Source organism: Bos taurus, chromosome 20, assembly GCF_002263795.3.
Source record: "Bos taurus isolate L1 Dominette 01449 registration number 42190680 breed Hereford chromosome 20, ARS-UCD2.0, whole genome shotgun sequence".
Classification (NCBI taxonomy): domain Eukaryota; kingdom Metazoa; phylum Chordata; class Mammalia; order Artiodactyla; family Bovidae; genus Bos; species Bos taurus.
Genome location: NC_037347.1, coordinates 18,371,475 through 18,387,033, shown reverse-complemented (window position 1 = coordinate 18,387,033; position 15,559 = coordinate 18,371,475). Strand labels below are relative to the sequence as shown.

The following is a 15,559-nucleotide window of genomic DNA, read 5'->3' as shown; positions in this document are numbered from 1 at the left end:
CTCACAAATATTCCACGAACTTATGTATCTATTCTAGTGCTTTGGAAACAGCTTTAATACATAGCAGTTGCAGATATTAACGTTCATGAGGTTTTTTCCTCTTGAAAACGTTTTTTCAACTCTTATTCTCTCTGTTATTTCAAGGTCTGCTTAAAATCAGATCACATACAGGAGACAAGAAAGAATTAAGTGACTACTATGAACAAATTAAAATCGTAAAACACTTTATTAAACAGCCAAAGAAATTCAAGGTAGAAAAGTACGTTAAGTCAGGCAGCTTTAAGTAAGTAGGTAAGAGAAGAGGGGTGTGTGTGTTTTGTGTGTGTTTTGTACTGGCTAGAAGCTAGTACATTATGGCTTCTAGCTATTAATCTTTTTGTTCTACTAATAGTTGAAAAAACTAATTTGTGTTTATATTTAGCTAGAAAGACTTAAATGAATCTTATGCTAAGTACTCTAAAAACTAAAATTAGTTACTGAGGTGTGCCATGTAGGTGGAGAACAAAAAGACCATAATCAAAAGTCTTAAAGTCCTTTTGAAAACTGATGCCCAAGTTGTTTTGGAGAAGTCATATGTTAAAAACAGCAATATCAAAGAGACCTGAAGAGACATTTCTCCAAAGAAGACATACAGATGGCTAACAAGCACATGAAAAGATGCTCAACATCATTCATTATCAGAGAAATGCAAATCAAAACTACAATGAGATACCACCTCACACCAGTCGACCATCATCATGTCTACAGACAATAAGTGCTGGAGAGGGTGTGGAGAAAAGGGAACACTCTTACATTGCTGGTGGGAATGTAAACTGATACAGCCACTATGGAAGATGGTATGGAGGCTCCTTAATAAGCTAGGAATAAAACCGCCATATGACCCAGCAATCCCACTCCTAGGCATATACCCTGAGGAAATCAAAACTGAAAAAGACACATGTACCCCAATGTTCACTGCAGCACTGTTTACAACAGCCAGAACATGGAGGCAACCTAGATATCCAGTGAGGATGAATGGATAAAGAAGCTGTGGCACATAAATACAATGGAATACTACTCACCTATAAAAAGGAACACATTTGAATCTGTTCTAATGAAGTGGACAAAACTAGAGCCCATTATACAGAGTGAAGTAAGTCAGAAAGAGAAATATAAATATCATATACTGACACATATATATGGACTCTGAATAGATGTACTGATGAATTTATTTTCAGGGCAGCAATGGAGAAACAGACATAGAGAACTGAAGGTGGGAGGAGAGGAGGGAGAAGGGGAGATGTATGGAGAGAGTAACACAGAAATTTACAATACAGTATAACAGATAGCCAATGGGAATTTGCTGTATGACTCAGGGAACTCAAACAGGGTCTCTGTGACAGGCTGAAGGGTAGGGTGGGGAGAGAGATGGGAGGGAGGTTTGGGAGGGAGGTGAACCTATGATCTTGTTGTTGTTGTATTGATTGTATTGATTGTTGTTGATGTATGGCAGAAAATCACAAAATTCTGTAAAGCAATTATCCTTCAATTAAAAATTTTTTAAAAAAGAGCAATATTCGAATTTCAGTTATTACTTGCAAGATGTCAAGGGATAACTACGTAAATATATCATTTGAACAATTTGCTTGAAACATTCATATTTCATGTTTTGCATTTGATGCAAAAAATACTCAAATGTTTATAAATTCATGAATTACATTTTTAATACACACCTGCCAACGGAACACACTGCTTTACACGTGTAATAAGGTTGTCTGCTGGAGTTCTCAAGATCATAAAGCACAATCACACCATCTGAACCACCTGATAACATGCTAATAATAAAAAAGTTCAAATTAATTTATCATTTATATAGTTCATTTATGATTACATATTTCTGAAAATTACTGATCCACAAACTCTCAAATTTATTATGCCCAAAATACAGAGTAAATCTTCATTAGCAGACTACAATAAGCTAAAATCTTTAATCTAATATTTGTGGAAAAATGAAGATAGATAGATTTAATCTGTGATCAGTTAAAATTTACCTTCAAGATACCAAAATGAATAGAAGAAACAAGATGGCAAAAGATATTTCTCATTTCAGAAAGTAAGACAAAGTCATTTTAAATGTCCCAATTATAATTGCGTTAAATGAAAATGGAATCAGACAGACCAGTTATTACTGATGGAATATTACAGATATTACTATCTGACCCTGGGCAAGTTACTTCATTTAAGCTTGTTTATTTATGAAAAGGGGAACATTTTCACCAAATCATAAAGCTGAAATAAAGATAAATCGTACACAAGTCTTTTACACTGCCTGGCAAGAAAAAAAAATAGGGCATCAGTAAGTGTTAGATTTGTTCCCTCCATTATAAACACATTTACTTCAACTCATTCAACTTTGAGCTTCTACAATATGCTAGGCATTATGCTAATACAACTGTGAACAAGACAGGCATGATTCCTGACTCCCCAGTTTATAATCTAGTGGAGAAGACACATAGATCTATGAATTTAATCTATCTGTATGTAAATATTTATGAATCTATAGAAAGTATTGCTATTTGCTAATATTATTGCTAACCATCAATTCTGGTGCATCTCTCTATTCATTCTTGTTCTCTAATTTTATTCTCTGGTAGATTCTTAAGAAAGGACTAATGAGAACAATATTCCTTGAATTCTTGTATATTACTAACAATTAGTCCTTTTGTACTTGAAAATCAGTCTGGTTGGATATAAAATCTTTGACTCACATTTTATTTCCTTGAACATCTTAAATAAGAAACTTCATTTCTTTGAGCTTAAAGCTCAAAATCAAAGTCTGTGGTTACAATATGATTTTCTTCCCTTATATGTAGTAGTTTCAGATTTTGTTCATTCTAACAATGTTTCCTTTAGTCTTTATTCCATTCTCTTCCTTTGGTTTCTTCTCTGTACACTCCTCTTATATGTATGTTGGATATTCTTTGCCTATCTTCTACATATACCTGATTCTCTTGACTCCTTTTCCTATCTCCATCTCTTTTTGATTTTTATGTTTCCTCTTGTATTTATCTGCTTCTATTTCCAAGGTATCACCTCTTGTATTTAACTTTTTTTCCTAATTTTTTCTAGAGTTTGATCATCTCATTTCTCAGTTTTTCTAATTATAACATATGCTATTCTTTCATACACTGTATCTTTTAAAAATTACTTTTAGCTATTTTTAAAATATCAGGTTACAGTTCTCATCTACTTTGTGGACATATCTTTCTGGCACAAATATATTGTTTATAGGAACATTATTTATTTTGTTATTAAAATAATTTTGTATGAACTTTGACCTTAATCCTATCCTTTTGCTCATTTTTATATAAAATTAATTTTCTTAAACTTTTAAAAGGGAGGTTTAGTTTGGCAATATTTAAAATTTATATCTCTAGAACATCCTCCTCCTCTTCTTTTTAAAATAAGATGTTCAAATAAAATAAAATAAAATAAAATAAGATGTTCAGAATATGGCAGCTAATTTTCAGATTTCCAAGTTCTAGTCATCTCTCCAATTTTTATCTGACTCATCTTTTTTCTGTTTCTATCATTTCTGTACTTCTCACTTTGGATTCTATTCCAAACAGTTTCTCCTCAACATGGGGTTCATCTATCAGGGCATCTTTAGTTGGTTAGCTGGAGAGATTACAGGGGCTAGATTACTCCAGCCCTTTTGGGTCTTACTGTGAACCCCTTGGACATCAAGAGTACACAATCCTTTCCCAGTTTCAACTGTTGTACTCAAATTGACTTGCTGAGCTTTCAAGTAGCTGTCAGTTACTTTGAACTTATCAGGTCTATTAGATGCCCCACTGGTTTTATTACCCCGCCTGGTATAGATGCTGATACCACACAGATCTTGTAGTTATCTGTGTTGTTATAGTTATCTTGTAGTTAAGTGTGTTGCTCTCATTCATCCATATTTTGAGGTTTGCAGGGATATCTGATCACTTAAATTTGTTATAAGTAATCATTTTTCCTTTAATTTTGCCACCTTTGGTTTCTCTGTTATTGTAGTGCCATGTAAGGAGCTTGCACCAGAAATGATCACAGTTCTTTCTTCACTGAGAAAGTCTCGCTACAAAAAAATTCTAGCTCATCAAAACTGTGCTTAAAGACTTAATAATTTACATTCTGGTACAAGTGCCTTATCATGTTATGAACCAGTTACGAAGGATTCATGAAATAGCAGCATGTCCAAGAAGCACTGATTTATAGACCTGTTTTAAGAAACATTCAATATTGATATGTAGAACAATTAGGTTAATTTAAAAGTACTTCTTCAAAGTTCTTTGTTCACACAGTTCTATATCTGATTGATGATAGGGCAGTAAAGCTATCCTGAAGAGTTTTAAAAAATTTTTAACATTAGCTTCATTACAAAATTTTGTGGGTTGGTTATTCTATTTGTGTATATCCAGAAATCTTTGTAAAGTTTAACAACTACAGCTTTTTTACTTTAGTTGAAACAATGTTTCAGCTTGCTTGGAAATAGTTGTGAGTTATATGTGTACCATTTCTAATTCCAGAAACATTTTGCTGAACATTTGAGCTTTGTAAAAGTTTTTTGTTTTTTTTTTTAACCACAGCACTACATGTATTATCAATGGAAAAACAACTGTTTTCAAAGTTCAACTTTTAAAGTTAATTTAAATCGTATTTATAGTAAGGTCAGATGTTTCACCTTTGCTACTTTTCACTTTCACGCATTGGAGGAGGAAATGGCAACCCACTCCAGTGTTCTTGCCTGGAGAATCCCAGGGATGGCGGGGCCTGGTGGGCTGCCATCTATGGGGTCGCACAGAGTTGGACACGACTGAAGTGACTTAGCAGCAGCAGCAGCCGCAGCAGCAGAGTGACTTCCAAAAGCTTTCTTTTGATTACATTAATTGGGTGAAAAAAACCCTGAACATTACTGTAATTAAATGGACTTTGTAGTTGAAGTATCTAATGGCAATGTTACTTAACTGTAAGGTAGTTGATAAATATGAATAAGTGTTTTCAGCAAGTTATATGTGAGTTGATTTTTGTGAGAAAAAGAAGACCTATATTTAATTTTCCATTAAACACCCATTTTGCTTTTTATTTCTCTTCGCTGCCAAAAGGGCTTAATGCAAAATACAAGTCTTAGCAAACAATGAAACAGTTGTAGATTTTCACTATACAATAAAAGGGGAAACTACTATAGTAAGAATCTTGACTTTTCTGTATATACTCTGCAAAGACTCCTTGGCCTGTATTTCTCACACATATTTAATGCACATATAATCCATAACTTTCCATATTTCTCACTAACTCTCCCAACTGGTAGCCTACTGGATTCATGAACTTTACAGGTCAAACAACTGATCACTATCCCACCAGCACCCAAGACCAAAAGAAATCAGCTATCCCTTGCTGCTTATGTCAGGATTATTTTACAAGCAAATGTCCCACAGCTGTACTTGATTGAGAGGTAGTATGTTCAGCCTAGAAAAGGTTAGGAAAAAAATAAATGATCAAATGTCATCTTTTACATTTAACCATGTGTTAAAAGTTAGAATTTGTTCACTGTACATGTTTCTCATATACTAGATGAGACCATGACAGAAGCTAGAATTTAAAAAATTGAATTCTATTAAACCTACCCTGGCTTATTTTAATGTAAATAATAATGCCTCATTATAATACAATGATTTGCGGCAAATGCTAAACAAAACATAACAAGACACACTTCTTTAGTTACGTTTATACTTGTCCTAATTGAAGGACAAGGGTTTTAAACATTTTGGTAAAAGTAATGTGGGGTAGATGAGCTTTAAGTGGGTGGGGATGTGTGTGTGGCATGTACATATTTGCATTTTTCAAAGCACTTCAGCTGTTGCACGGAAAACGGATTTAAAGTATAGGTGATAATGCTTTGATTAACAAAATGGTGGCAATCATTTACAATATGCCATGTCCTATGCTAATCATGTTATACATATTATCGTAATTAATCTTCACAACAAACTTGTTAATTAGGTATTGTTCTTACATTGCGTAGCTAAGGCAACTGTGAATTAGAAAGGTTACACAAATTGCTCAAGGCCACACAGCTAATAAATATAAAGCCAGGAGGAAGTCAAGTACAAGTCTGGTGTGCTTCATATACTTCTGCTTCTTATATTTGTTTTCCCACAGGACTATCTGAGAGCAACAACTGTTTTGAAATAGCTCCTAAAGACATACCTCAGCACTTACATGCTCTCTGCATCAAAACAAAAAACCAAAACTCAATATTTGTTGATTTAACAATGAATATATTTATATTAAAGTACTTTGGAAATATTTGGCAGCATTTCATAGGTTCAATGTTCTGTACTTATTTGAAATTAATAATGCCAGATTTAAATGTGACAATTTAGAATTTTTATTAATTTTTATGAAATTTTACAAAATTAATCTGAAAGCAAGATTTTATTGGATCTCACTTAGGAACAAAAATGATTATATAATAAACTTACTATCTCCCTTCAACAGGTTCAATGTCAAGGGTGTTAACTCCACTGCAATGGATCCTTTCAACATCTCTGTCTTTGTTTAACTCCAGTCCCAAAACCCTAAAAATATATATATATAAAAATTAAAAGGGAGGGCACACAGAATCCAACAACACATTAGAAGGATCATACACTATGATCAAGCGGGATTTATTCCAGGGATGCAAGGATTCTTCAATATATACAAATCAATCAATGTGATATACCACATTAACAAATTAAAAAATAAAAACCATATGATCACCTCAATAGATGTAGAAAAGGCTTTTGACAAAATTCAACACACATTTATGATAAAAACTCTCTAGGAAGTGGGCATAGAGCAAACCCACCTCAACATAATAAAGGCCATATATGACAAACGTACAGCAAACATTATTCTTAATAGTAAAAAACTGAAAGCATTTTCTCTAAGATTAGGAACAAGATAAGAATGTCCATTCTTACCACTATTATTTAACATAGTTTTGGAAGTCCTAGGGATGCTAATCAGAGAAGAAAAAGAAATAAAAGGAATCCAAATTGGAAAAGAAGAAGTAAAACTGTCACTGTTTGCAGATGACATGATACGACACTTAGAAAATCCTAAAGATGCCACCAGAAAACTACTAGAGCTCATCAATAAATCTGGTAAAGTTGCAGGACACAAAATTAATAAACAGAAATCTCTTGCTTTCCTATACACCAACAGCAAAAGATCAGAAAAAGAAATTAAGGAAACAATCCCATTTACCATCACAACAAAAATAATAAAAAACTTAGGCATAAACCTACCTAAAGAGGTAGAAGATCTATACTCAGAGAATTATAAGATGCTGATGAAAGAAATCAATGACACAAACAGATGGACAAACATATCATGTTTCTGGATTGGAAGAATTATTATTGTGAAAATGACTATACTACCCAAAGCAATCTACCAATTCAATGCAATCCCCATCAAACTACCAATGGCATTTTTCACAGAATTAAAAGAAAAAACTCTACAATTTGTATGGAAACACAAAAGACCCTGAAAAGCGAAAGCAATCTTGAGCGAGAAAAATGGAGCTGGAGGAATCAGCTTCCTGACTTCAGACTATACCACAAAGCTATATTAATCAAGATGGTATAGTTCTGGCACAGAAATACAGAGCAATGGAACAGGATAAAAAGCTCAGAGATAAACCTCATGCATGTATGGTCACCTAACTATGACAAAGGAGGCAAGACTACAAAATGGAGAAAGGACAGTCTCTTCAATAAGTGGTGCTGGGAAAACTGGACATCTACATGTAAAAGAATAAAATTAGAACACGCTCTAACACCATACACAAAAATAAACTCAGAATGGATTAAAGACCTAAATGTAAAGATGGACACTATAAAATTGTTACAGGAAAATACAGGCAGAATACTTCTTTCCATAAACCACAGCAAGATCTTTTCTGATCCACCTTCTAGAGTACCGAAAATAAAACAAAACAAATGGGACCTAATTAAACTTAAAAGCTTTTGTACAGCAAATGAAACCATGAACAAAATGAAGACAACCCTCAGGATGGGAGAAAATATTTGCAAATGAAGCAACTGATAACCTTCAAAACATACGAACAGCTCATGGAGCTCAATATCAAAAAAAACAAACAACTCAATAAAAAATGGGCAGAAGGCCTAAACAGACATTTTTCCAAAAGAGACATACAGATGGCCAATAAACACCTGAAAAGATGTTCAACATTGCTAATTATTAGAAAAATGAAAGTCAAAACTACAATGAAGTATTATCTCACATCAGTCAGAATGGCTATCATCAAAAAAAAAAATTTATGAACAATAAATGCTGCAGAGGGTGTGGAGAAAAGGGAACCCTCTTACACGGTTGATGGGAATGTAAACTGGTACAACCACTATGGAGGGTCCTTAAAAAACTAAAAATAGACCTACCATATTACCTAGCAATCTCACTCCTGGGCACATATCCAGAGAAAACCATAGTTGAAAAAGATACATGCACCAAATCTTCATTGCAACACTATTTACAATAGCCATGACATGGAAGCAACCTAAATATCCATCAACACAGGAACGGATAAAGAATATGTGCTACATATATACAATGCAATATAACTCAGCCATAGAAAAGAATGAAATTGTGTCATCTGCAGAGAAATGGATGGACCTAGAGACTGTCATACAGAGTCAAGTAAGTCAGAAAGAAAAAAATATCATATAATTTATCACTTGACTATGGAATCTAGAAAAACGGTACTGATGAACTTATTCATAAAGCAGAAATAAGAGACCAAGATGTACAGAACAAAGGTACAGATACCAAGGGGGGAAGGGGCTGTGGCATGAATTGGGAGACGGGTTGACACGTCTACACTACTACGTATAAAATAGATAACTAATGAGAACCTACTGCATAGAACAGGGAACTCTATGCAGTGCTCTGTGGTGACCTAAATGGGAACGTAATCTAAAAAAGAGAGGATACAAGTACGCATATAACTGATTTACTTTGTTGGACAGCAAAGACTAACACAACACTGGAAAGCAACTATGCTCCCCCGTAAAGTAATTTAACAGAAGTGGGGGGGGGGGGAGATAAAACTAAACAACAGGAAAGCAATTTAACATTAAAATGTCCTTATTTCACCAAAATTACATGAAGTTAAAAGTGGCTTAAATACAATGCTTAAATCTCCTAACATACATCCAAGGATGTTTACAGATTATTAAAAGCCTTATACAAATTTTTGAAGTATTAAGAGTATTAACAATTACATGTAAAGAGTTTCTCCTGAAGCATTATCTTAATTATCTTATGTCTTATTTAAAGAGTGTATTTTACTAATTTTAATTTAGATATCTAGAACCTGAAAAAATTTTCATGAACCAAAAGCTAAATTCTTGTAACTTAAAACTTAACTGAGGACATCTAGTGAACAAAAGCTTAAATTACAGTTTAAAAAAATTTCCCTGAATTGTTTCTTACAGAAATATAAAATGAGTATGTTCAACTCAATAAATAAGCACATTTAAATAAATAACATTAAATATAAATAAAAGTGATTAACAAGTACTCACACAAATCAAGATGAATGAAATTTCTGATATTCAGTAACTATAAAACATCATTATCCTGGTGAGGACATTAAGGTTAAATGAGTTAAAACATACAAAGGGCTCATAACAAGGCTCAGCATACAGTAAGTACCTGCTGCTGCTGCTAAGTCACGTCAGTCGTGTCCGACTCTGTGCGACCCCATAGACATCAGCCCACCAGGTTCCCCTGTCCCCAGGATTCTCTAGGCAAGAGCACTGGAGTGGGTTGCCATTTCCTTCTCCAATGCATGAAAGTGAAAAGTGAAAGTGAAGTAGCTCAGTCTTGTCCAACTCTTAGCGACCCCATGGACTACAGCCTACCAGGCTCCTCCGTCCATGGAATTTTCCAGGCAAGAGTACTGGAGTGGGGTGCCACTGCCTTCTCCGAGACAGTAAGTGCCTAGTGAATGTTAACTATTAGAACCTGTCTCAATCTTTTAGATGTTAAAAAGCAATTAGGCTAATGTAACTAAATGACTTCTACATTCATTATTGATCAAAATGATGCTAATTTAAATAAGATTTTTTTCTCCTTAGACTTATTGAAACATAAATACATCATTAATAAGCTTAAGATGTATAGCATGATGGCTTAACTTACATACAGTGTGAAATGATTACAATAGTAACATCAACATCTAACATCCATCAGCTAACATCCATTATCTCATACAAATACAACAAAAAGAAAAAAACAAAAAAAAATTTCTCCTTGCGATGAGAATTATTAGGATTTACTCTCTTAACAACTTTCCTATACATCATACTTCAGTGTCAACTATAACCAATTATATTGTACATTACACCCCTAGTACTACGTATTTATAACTGGAATTTTGTACCTTTTGACCACTTTCCTCCAATTCTTCCTCCTACCACTCCCTGACTCTGGTAATAAGTCTGATCTCTTTTTCTATGAGTTTTTAAGATTCCACACATTTAAATGAGTTCATACAGTATTTGTCTTTCCTTGTCACACTTATTTCATTTAGCATAATGCCTTCAAGGTCCATCCATGTAGCTGCAAATGGCAGGGTTTCTTCACTTTTTGTAGCTAAATAATATTTCATTGAATATATGGAACACAACTTCTTTATCTGTTCATCCATAGATGGACACTTAGTTTTCCATGTCTTGGCTATTGTAAATAAAGCTGCTATGAACATGGAGGTGCAGACACCTTTGCAAGTTATTGCTTTCCTTTCCTTTGGATATATTCCCAGAAGTGAAATTGCTGGATCATACAGTAGCTCTATTTTTAATTTCTGAGCATCCTCCATAATGGTTTTCCACAGCGGCTGTACCAATTTATAAATCTCACCAACAGTGCACAAGGGTTTTAAATTCTCTACAGCATTTAAATCCAGTCCAGCATTTGTTATGTCTTTTCCTTTTGGTAACAGATATTCTAATAGGTGTGGGGTGTTGCCTGTTGTTTTTGTACTTCCTTGATGACTAGTGATGTTGGACATCTTTTCATGTACCTGTTGGTCATTTGTATATCTTCTTAGGAAAAATGCATATTCAGGGTTTTTTTTTTTTTGTCCATTTTTTATTTTTTCCTCTTGTTATTGAGTTGAATGAGTTCTTTATATATTTTGGATATTAAGCCCTTATCAGATAAACGGTTTGAAAATCTTTTTCCCCATAGTGTAAGCTGTCTTTTCACCATGTTGACGGTTTCCTTGGCTGTACAGAAGGCTTTTAGTTTGATATAGTCTTGCTTGCTTTTGTTTCTGATTTTCTTTTTTTTTTTTTCTTAGCCTGTGAAATCTCACTCTAGACCAATCTAATCCCTGCCTTTTAGGTAGCCTACCTCTACCCAACCTAAATACTTCAGATCTGTATCATTTGGGAACCAGAGAAGGGGCTAAGGGAAAGGGAAAGGGGAGGGTTCGACAACAGGGAAACAGGGGTAGGGGTTTGTGTGGAAGGAGGCAAGGTATGCAAAAAATAATTACAACGGCAGGCCTGAGGCTACTATCCTTAAAAAGGCCTGCTTGTAAGACTGGCCCTTACCCGCCTTCTGGGATTTCAGGAGGGTTCCCATTATTTCTGGGTAAGAATGGCTCATTGTGCCTAAACTATTTGAAGCAAACAGCGTACATTATGAATTCTCACATGCCTTCTAGGAGTCTGGAATTTTGGAACATGCTAAGCAGAAAGTGCCTATGTGGCCAGTTTGTACTTACAAACTCTAGGCACTGAGTCTGTAATGAACTTCTCTGATAGAGATTTCATCTATGCTATCACAATTCATTGCTAAAGAAATTAAGTGTGAAAAAAAAAAAGAAATTAAGCATGTCCTATGCAACTCCACTGGGAGCTTGTGCTTGGTTTCCTTCTCAAGTCATCCATGTGCCTTTCCCTCCTGTAAGTTTACCTTGTATACTTTCGCTGTAATAAATCATAATTATGAGTAATTTGGTACAACTTTATGCTGCATACTGAGTCCTTCTAGAGAATCCTCAAACCTGGGGGAGGTCTTGGGGACTCTTGGGCCAAGGCGGTGACGAGAATAGGGGAGAAAAGAGGAAGAAGAGACAAAGTGAAGGAGAGCGGATGAAGGGAAAAGAAATAAAAGAGTAGAGATATAGGGGAAGGCAGAGGAAATTGGGGTAAGGAGGGTAAGGAAAAGAATGAGTCCTGGTGTCTTTTAAAATCATTTTTCCAATCTCTTTGCTATGAGACATCACATACTGGTCATCAGTGGCCAGAATCCATTTTGATTGGCTGCTTTCCATGTCACACTGATTGCTAAATATTAGGTTGGTGCAAAAGTAATTGCAGTTTTGCATTGTTGAACTTTGCCATTTGATATTGGAATACATTCTTAAATAAATGTGGTTGTTATAAATTATTTTAATTCACATTTCTTGCTTTATCTTTTTTTGCTAATGACTTATTACTTTCTATTTATTTTATATGCATTTCAGACTATGAAAATGATGTTAGACAAAAAGCAAATTCAAATGATTTTCTTATTTGAGTTCAAAATGGGTTGTAAAGCAATGGAGACCACTTGCAACATCAACAATGTATTTGACCCAGGAACTGCTAGCAAATGTACAGTTCAGTCATGGTTCAAGAAGTTTTTCAAAGGAGACGAGAGCCTTGAAGATGAGAAGTGTGGTGGCCAGCCATCAGAAGTTGACTAGGACCAATTGAGAGTCATCATCGAAGCTGATCCTCTTACAACTACACAAGAAGTTGCTGAAGAACTCAATGTCAATCATTCTACAGTTGTTCGGCATTTGAAGCAAACTAAAAGGTGAAAAAGTTCAATAAGTGAGTGCCTCGTGAGCTGATCACAAAAAAAAAAAAAAAAAATCATCGTTTTGAAGTGTCATCTTCTCTTATTCTATGCAAAAACAAAGAACCATTTCTTGATCAGATTGCAACGTGCGACGAGAAGTGGAATTTATATGACAGAGATAACCAGCTCAGTGGCTGGACCAAGAAGAAGCTCCAAAGCACTTCCCAAAGCCAAATTTGCACCAGAAAAAGGTCATGGCCACTGTTTGGTGGTCTGCTGCTGGTCTGATCCAAGACAACTTTCTGAATTCTGGCGAAACCATTATGTCTGAGAATACGTTCAGCAAATCGATGAGACGCACTGAAAACTACCAGGCCTGCAGCCGGCACTGGTCACCAGAAAGGGCCCAATCCTTCTCCATGTCAATTCCTGACCACACGTCGCACAACCAATGCTTCAAAAGCTGAAAGAATCGGGCTATGATGTTTTGCCTCATCCATCATATTCACCTGCCCTGTTGCCAAATGACTACTACCACTTCTTCAAGGATCTTGACAACTTTTTGCAGGGAAAACGCTTTCACAACCAGCAGGAGGCAGAAAATGCTTTCCAAGAATTCATCAAATCCTGAAGCACAGATTTTCAAACAAACCTATTTCTTGTTGGCAAAAATGTGTTGTATGTAATGGTTACTATTTTGATTAATAAACCTGTATTTGACCCTAGTTTGAGCTTCACTGGTAGCTCAGCTGGTAAGGAATCTGTTTGCAATGCAGGAGACCCTGCTTCAATTCCTGAGTCAGAACATACCCTGGAGAAGGGATAGGATACCAACTCCAGTATTCTTGGGCTTCCCTGGTGGCTCAGATGGTAAAGAATCTGCCTGCAATGTGGGAGACCTGGGTTTGACCACTGAGTTGGAAAGACCCCTTGGAGGAGGGCACAGGAATCCACTCCAGTATTCTTGCCTGGTGAATCCCCATGGACAGAGGCGCCTGATGGGCCACAGACCACGGGGTCGCAAAGAGTCAGACACAACACTGGGCAACTAAACACAGCACATAATGATTTAAAATTTATGGTCTAAAATGGCAATTACTTTTGTACCAACTTAATATATTTAATATCCTGTGATAAACCATAATAGAAAAGAATATTAAAAAAGAATGTATATATGTATGCTGCTGCTGCTGCTGCTAAGGTGCTTCAGTTGTGTCCGACTCTGTGCGACCCCATAGATGGCAGCCCACCAGGCTCCCCCATCCCTGGGATTCTCCAAGCAAGAACACTGGAGTGGGTTGCCATTTCCTTCTCCAATGCAGAAAAGTGAAAGTGAAGTCGCTCAGTCGTGTCCGACTCTATGTGACCCCAGAGACAGCAGCCCACCAGGCTCCTCTGTCCATGGGATTTTCCAGGCAAGAGTACTGGAGTGGGTTGCCATTGCCTTCTCCAGTGTATACGTATACATTCATGTATATATTGTACATACATAGATGTATATACGTATACAACTGAGTCACCATGCTGTACAGCAGAGATGGGCACAACATTATAAATCAACGGTGTGTGTGTGTGCTCAGTCACTCAGTCATGTCTGATTCTTTGCGAGCCCATGGACTGTGGTCTGCCTGACTCCCCTGTCCATGGGATTTTCCAGGCAAGGATACTGGAATGGGTTACCATGCCCTCGTCCAGGGGATCTTCCTGACCCAGGGATCGAACCCATGTTTCTTAAGTCTCCCGCATCAATGGGTGGATTCTTTACCATCGTGCCACCTGGGTATACTTCAATTAAAAAAAAAAAGAGTTGCAAAAAAAAAAAAATCAAACTGCTGAAAACAAAAACAAAGAAAATTTCAAAGCAATCAGAGGATAACAAATTACCTATAGAGAAACAATGGCTCAAATGACTGCAGATTCCTTTCCACAAACTACAAAGCCATCAAGACTTGCTCTATAAAAATTGCTAAACAAAGTTCTTCAGACAGAAGCAAAGTGATATAAGAAGGAAACTTGGGCTATCAGGAATGAAGAGACAGCAACAGAAATGATACTGGTCTAAACAGATTATTCTTTTCCTTAAAATATGTTTGATGGTTGAAAACAAAAATTGTAACTGTCCAGTGGAGCTTACAATGTGTGTAAATACAATATATAAGACAACACTCTTCATAGGGCTGAAAAAAAGACCTGTGATTCTATTTCTTAGCTATTTTTCAAATATCTTCACCCTCTTGGTTCCAGCTGCCACAACCCTGGCTCAGGCTTCCATCAACACTCTCCTTGCAACAGTTACCTAACTTGGTTCCCACTCTTGCTTTCAACTTCAATCCATTCTCCAAGCTGATGACAAAATGCAATAGTTGTCACCTTTTTCTGATCGTCATACCCCATAACCAAGCATACAAGGCTCTTCCCCATCTAGCCCCCTCTACTTCTCCAGCTTCATCTCTTGTCAATGGCCCTCTCCTCACAGTTCTCTGCCTCGAGTCACACTAAATTTTGTTCAATTTCTGGCCTATGCTCGGCCTTCAACATATTGCTTGGCACATGGTAGGACCTCACTAAATACGCTGAACGAAATTAAAGAATAAATTCCTGAACGATAGTTATTCCTTGGGAGGCGAGGAGAAAGCATGAGAGAAAAGGAATAAAATAAAATTAAAATATC

At 35.9% G+C, this 15,559-nt stretch overlaps 1 protein-coding gene across 3 annotated transcripts in view; it reads right to left on the bottom strand.

Moving 5' to 3' along the window:
- ERCC8 (ERCC excision repair 8, CSA ubiquitin ligase complex subunit) overlaps positions 1–15,559 on the bottom strand; it is a 50,987-nt gene that overhangs the window by 35,072 nt on the left and 356 nt on the right. The window contains exons 2-4 of one of the 3 annotated variants that reach the window (XM_024981281.2): positions 9,615–9,669; positions 6,507–6,602; positions 1,713–1,814 (exon numbers count right to left, since the gene is read on the bottom strand). The exons of 1 other annotated variant lie outside the window; for it this stretch is intronic. In XM_024981281.2, coding sequence (XP_024837049.1) covers positions 1,713–1,813 — 101 coding nt within the window. In that variant the 5' untranslated portion in view covers position 1,814; positions 6,507–6,602; positions 9,615–9,669. The remainder of the gene's footprint in view (positions 1–1,712; positions 1,815–6,506; positions 6,603–9,614; positions 9,670–15,559) is intronic. One more of the 3 variants, NM_001110181.1, reaches the window with a different exon arrangement.